This window comes from Trachymyrmex cornetzi, unplaced genomic scaffold (assembly GCF_001594075.2).
Source record: "Trachymyrmex cornetzi isolate Tcor2-1 unplaced genomic scaffold, Tcor1.1 scaffold246, whole genome shotgun sequence".
In the NCBI taxonomy this organism is placed as follows: Eukaryota; Metazoa; Arthropoda; class Insecta; order Hymenoptera; family Formicidae; genus Trachymyrmex; species Trachymyrmex cornetzi.
In genome coordinates this window covers 302,148-308,182 of record NW_017297123.1, presented here as the reverse complement: position 1 = coordinate 308,182, position 6,035 = coordinate 302,148, and the positions used below count along the sequence as shown (strand labels likewise).

Genomic DNA, 6,035 nt, shown 5'->3' with positions numbered 1-6,035 from the left:
AAAAACTAGGGGTTCCATTTAAAAAAACCATCGTGACCCCTGAATGACCTTCAAAATGACCTTCCAAGGATTTTTCAAGGTCAGTACCATACTTCCCCCATGTAACCCTAAACTTTTCATACGAAACATTTTTCTCTATCCCTACTAGTTTTCGAGATATTTGACTGGATCACTTCAGATGGTCCACCCTGTATATATGTGTGTGTATATATATATATACCGGGTGTTTATATAGGTATATACAGACCACCCATACCATCCTTTTATCTTCGCAGGATAAGATTCAATCGTAAAAGTGTTCGGACAAAAGATGTAGAGCTTGAAAAGATTTATTTATTGATCTTACCAGTTTGACTTTAGGTGGCGTCGCCAAGGTCAGATCAAAAGTCACGTCGATTTTTTTTATATACAATATAACAGAACACTTTATTTTTTATTCCAGAATATAATAGCCGATGACGAGAGCTTTCCAAAACACTTTAATAAAGTTATTTTTTATTGAGTACTTTTCGTGAAGAAACATGGTACAACCATTGATTTTTCCACTTTAAACGTCTCTGGATGGAAAAGTATTGAATTTAAAGAGTCGTGCCCATTGAGATTTTTGTTCAGGACGTCGAGAACAACTTTAATTCCAGCCAATTTAACCGAGGGACATTTTCCATAAGATCTATGCGGGGTCCTTCCAGCCAATTTAACCGAGGGACATTTTCCATAAGATCTATGCGGGGTCCTTTCAAGTATTTTTTGCTTCATAAAGTCACAAAAGATAAAAATTGAAAGAAGTGTTATAAATTTACAATTTTATATGTATGTTTGTACAATATAAAGTCATAGATTTTTTTCTTCATCCCTTTTTAAAATATATTTTTATACATAATTAAATATCTGAAAATAAAATTTAAATTATATAAAACTGTAAAATCTACTTCAAAAAATCTTTAAATTTGAATAAGTAAAAATGCAAGCTATTTTAAATTAATTTTAAATTAATTGAATAATATTTTTGTATGTTTTTTAAAGCTTAGTTTTCATTTTTAACTCCTTATAATTTATAAAAATTACCTAGGACAGCATGGAAAAAACCGCTTTACCTATTTCTAATTTTACCTATTTCTTGCTTGCTGAAAACAAATATGCTGTCCAAATTTGATTATCACGTCACAATTTTGAGAAAAATGGCATTAAACAGACAAACAGCGACAGTGTACTTTTAAAACTCTGTAATCTTTTTTTATTATAATTTATTTTTTAATTTTATATTGCTTTTTGATTTAGCATGTTCTGATTATATTTTTGATGCATTTTTAAGTATTAAATTCGAAAAACACAATAAAAATATGGTACCACACAATTATTTTACACATTTAACTTTCTCTACAAAATATGAATGTGGATTTAACAGTGCATGGTGAAAAAATGTATATACTCTCCCACGACAATGGGATATTATTGTTGGATATTACACCGTGAAAATTGAAAAGCAAGACACAAAAAGAAAAGCTACAGACGCGCAACTTCTCTGGCAAAAGGAAAAGGAGCTACTAAGCCTTTTATATCAGATTTAAATGTTAATAATTAAGTTATACAATTTTTGTAAATTTGTTGCGATCTATTTTAAATATACATAAAATATATTCTAAGAGGTAATTTTTTGTCATAAAAGAATTGTAGGTGATGTAGCAAAGAGATTATTTTCAGATTTAGATCAACAAATTCCTATAAAATCAATATATATTTTTAAAATAACTTTTAAAAATGTTAATTTTGTTGCCATGTTATGGACGCTTCAATATTTTCATTTAAAAAATTAACTCAAAATTCACCAAAACTCCACAACTTACCTCTTGCGGATAATTAGTAATAGTTAATCTTTGACTCTGTTTTCCTGCAAATCTATTAATTATAGCTGTAAAACCCCATGAAAAACGGAATTCTAAATCTTCATGGAAGTCTGCACATAAATTGTCACAATTCAGTCGATAAAATATTTCGAATGGTTCTCGTCGTGGTAAAATGTTAAGTGACATTTGTCTTTTGTTTTCAGGCAATAAGCTTGACATTCTTTCGGTCATTTCTCGCTGCGAATTTTCCATGTTTAATGCTAAAGCAGTGCTGAGTCTGGCACGTAAATTTGATCCTGAAATATAAGAATAACAAACATTTTTGAACTTGTCAGATAACATCTTGATATCAAATCATCAAATATATAATTCAAAATCACCTAAACCATTTTCTACGTGTGTATGAAGTTCCCGTTTATATACATTTAAAACAAGTGGTTCAGGATGAAATGGAACACTAAATTCATCTATTAGAACGGCTAATCGTCGAATTTCTTCATTTAAAGCTTTAGAAACCTTTTGCTCTACATCTTCTACCATATGATGAATTTTATCCTTCATTTCTTGGGTCAACAGCATTAGTTGTTGCTCTGTAAAATTTAACTTATCATGAAGTTCTTTCTTGATATTTAACTGTTCACTTCGCATTTTTTGTGTTCGTTCTAATATCTCATCTAATGCTTGACGTATTTTCCTGCAATAAATGATAAAGACGGATCAGTTCACATTTTTTTGTAAATATAAAAAACGGAATATTTCTATGGAATATTTCTTCTCCTTCTTCCTGATATCAATTAAAAGGGATTAAAAAAATATATATATAGAAGTCATTCACTTTCTTACATTGCAATATGTTTGCCACGCTGAGAATGTTGTTCAAATTTAGTCTTTACTGCGGATTTTGAAATACATTCTTCAAATTTTTTTTCAAAATCTTGAAATTCAAAATATCGATTTTGGAAACCTTCTGCTAGCGCACCATCTGTATACAGTATGAATAAATTAATTTATTTAAAATTAATCTAAAAATGATTAAAAATTATTAAAGTTAATCTAAAAATGATTTTTAATTGTAAAAGAACTATAAATAACATAAGCAATTTCGGAACGGGGTGATCCCGATTGATCACGGCTCGATTGAATACCACCAATCACAGCGACCGGTGCTTAGGAGTTTTGTAGTCTCAAGCGCTGTGAGTGGCTCGTGTTCAATTGAGCCGTGTCCAACTGGGTGCCACCCTGTTGGAACACATACTATGAGCAGGTTGCCCACGTTGTTCTTGCATACGAGCTTGAAGAGTTTCTTTTGCAGAAATGAAAAAAACGCGTTCTTCAGCATCTTTTGGACTATAAACTTTTAATTCCCTTGATAAAAAATCAATAGCACGTTCTTGATGTTGTGCTCTTACCTATAAAAATATATAAATATATAAACATAAAAAATATATAAATAAATAAAAATTTGTATTATAATTCGTAATTTAATCGTGATATTAAGTATATTAAATTTTATTGATATATTATTACTTTGCAGGGGACACGATTAGATAGTGTAGATGTATGCGTTTGCGAGTGGCAAAACCAGTGCAAGTTCGATCTGAATATAATGAGAATAGTTAAGCCCTAAACACAATGCGAGGTAACAGCGATAGCAATAAAAATAGCAATAGCAATAGCGATAGGAACAACATTCAGGAATGCATATATCAGTGCACATTGATTGGCATTTTTATTTCTTTCGCGGCATTGTGCAAAGGAAGACGACAATTATATATCGTTTATTTCTATATCATTCCTATCGCTGCTTCGCATTGTGTTTAGGGCTTAATTATTGTGAATAACGACTCGTGTCATCTATTAACTAAGATTGATAAAAGTTCTCCTTTAATTTCGTTTGTAGTTGATAAAGTTACTAGATAGAAAGCCTATGATTGGTTCAATAATGGACAGCAAATTAGAGTGTAGCACTAAAAATGTGTCGTTATGTTTTTATATACATAGTTCTTTTCTCGGGCTCTCGTTGCCTTTGTAATCTTCTGTTTTATATTAATGTATAACGGTCTTCTCTTGTATGATTGACAAAATTCCCATTGTAGTTCGAATAAAAGATGTATAATTCAGTACAATTGAGTGTAATTTACATCAGTAATAATAATAAGATATTTAAATGAGTGAATAAAGATTAGCGGTAGAGAAAGCAAACTAAAGAAGAAGATAGAAAGTGAGGTTTTGGACATGTTTAGAAGAGTGAAGATTGGAGGTATGGCGTCAAAAAACACAGGAAGTTCAAGCGGAAAAGCGGATAAGGGAAAGGCGGTAGAAAGTAAGCAGAGGAAATGGCAGAAATAAAATTGTGCTTTGGTGAAAAAGCAGATTAAAGTAAAGAAAAGAGAATTGAGCAACAAAGATTGGTGGGACAGAAATTATATCAGGAAGAAAAAGGAAGTACAAAGAATATATAAGATATAGAGACAAGGTAAACAGGCAGAAGTATATCGAAGAAAAAAAAGCTGAGAGTTGAAGAAGAAACAAAAAGAAAAAAGAGAAGAAGCGAAGCTGAAAAATCTGAAGAAAGAAGCGGATATCTAGAGATACAAAAATAATCCTGATAGCACGGAAAGTTTCAGTTGCGTTGCAGAGACTTTCCAATGTTACAATTGTGTATCATCACATTTGTAATATCTCTGAGACTATCTTCTTTGAAATATTACAATTACTATATTTCTGCAATTGCCTTGAGTGAAACCTTATGTCTGAAATGTTCCTGTAATGTATAGTTCTTTCAATGTTGCAAATGCAAAGTTTCTGAGAGATTTCTAAAACCCCCAATTAATAAATGCAAATATAGCATTATCCGATCGATCAATCACACTCATATATACAAAGTCCCAGAATAATCTCAAAATACTTCATGGGCAGACAGAACGGACTAAACTGAGTCGAAAAATCCTCTACCATTTTGCAACTTTCCCAATAATTAACGAGATATTCACTTTTATTTCTCAGATAACTTCCCCAGGAAGACATTTCCCCCCTAAGGTAATACAAAATAAAGCGGCTAGGCCGCGTGCCTAAATATATATACCATTGTGACTAATAAGAGCCCCTCCCTTGCACTTTATGCACTGAAGCTTTGGGCACTGAAGCTACAAGGCTGGGGAACGCTTCCCCCAACACATACAGAAAAATATTACACAAATATTTATTATTTCAAGTAAATAATATAAGTATATTTTAAAATTATATATATGTTATCAAGAAAATATTCTTTGTAAAGATAATCGTCACTCAAAAAATGAAGAATAAAAATTGCATCTTCTCTTAGCACTAGAATATTTTTTTGCATGTACGTACACAAATAATAATCGACGCACCCAACGAAAGATTTCGTCAATTCAAAGAAATGGTTCTTTGCTGTACGGTTAAAGAAAAAATTTCTTTGATTTGTTAACGTCATTTCTTTAATTTAAGCATCACTTTTTTAAATCAAATAATTTAAAGATTTGGGTGTAGTTATGAATGACCCCCTCTCACGGTTGATCTGAAATTTTACATATAAATTGTTTTTAATTTAAGAAATAAAAAATCTGTAGTCTCAATTTTGGGAAATGAATAAAAAATTTTTATACAACAATATTTATTGACTAAAATCCGGTCTGCCCTTTGAAGCACATATTTTTCTTTACGTAGGATTGACTTGAAAGGACTATGCTTAGTATGGGCTCCGGCTGAACAGCATTGAGACCTAGCTAGGATTATAGAGCATAAAAAGAATTAAAAAGTTCCATATGCACAATGGATTTTGTAAAATGAGTCCCTTGAGTGCCACAGCTATTCGAAGTTCGCTATTATGATCATGTATTGTGTATCATGTAGGATTGGTTTTATTCTCGAATCATCTAGTATCTGGAATATATCCAATCTTGACGAAGACAACTAAAATCTTTTTTGGACCCCAAATGAATAATTATAAGAGATATATATTAATAGATGAAGAAGGGAGAGAGAAACACTCAAAGTACGAAATAAAAAGTTTTAATTGATTTGACAAAGAGGCTGCGGTTCAGTATTTTTAACTGTAACGTTTCCATCTCTCATTTCGGTACGTTTTCTTTTATAATGGCACCAACAGGCATGACATACAGTGATGGGAGAAAGTTCGGCAACGGTCAAATATCTTGGAAAATAATG

General features: G+C 31.3%; 1 protein-coding gene across 2 annotated transcripts in view; it reads right to left on the bottom strand.

Annotated features, from left to right (window-relative positions):
• Marf (Mitochondrial assembly regulatory factor) overlaps positions 1 to 6,035 on the bottom strand; it is a 249,086-nt gene that overhangs the window by 113,787 nt on the left and 129,264 nt on the right. For both annotated transcript variants that reach the window (XM_018507698.1, XM_018507699.1), the window contains 4 exons: positions 3,100 to 3,253; positions 2,688 to 2,826; positions 2,225 to 2,538; positions 1,845 to 2,140 (listed from right to left, as the gene is read on the bottom strand). In XM_018507698.1, the coding sequence (XP_018363200.1) occupies positions 1,845 to 2,140; positions 2,225 to 2,538; positions 2,688 to 2,826; positions 3,100 to 3,253 (903 nt within the window). The remainder of the gene's footprint in view (positions 1 to 1,844; positions 2,141 to 2,224; positions 2,539 to 2,687; positions 2,827 to 3,099; positions 3,254 to 6,035) is intronic.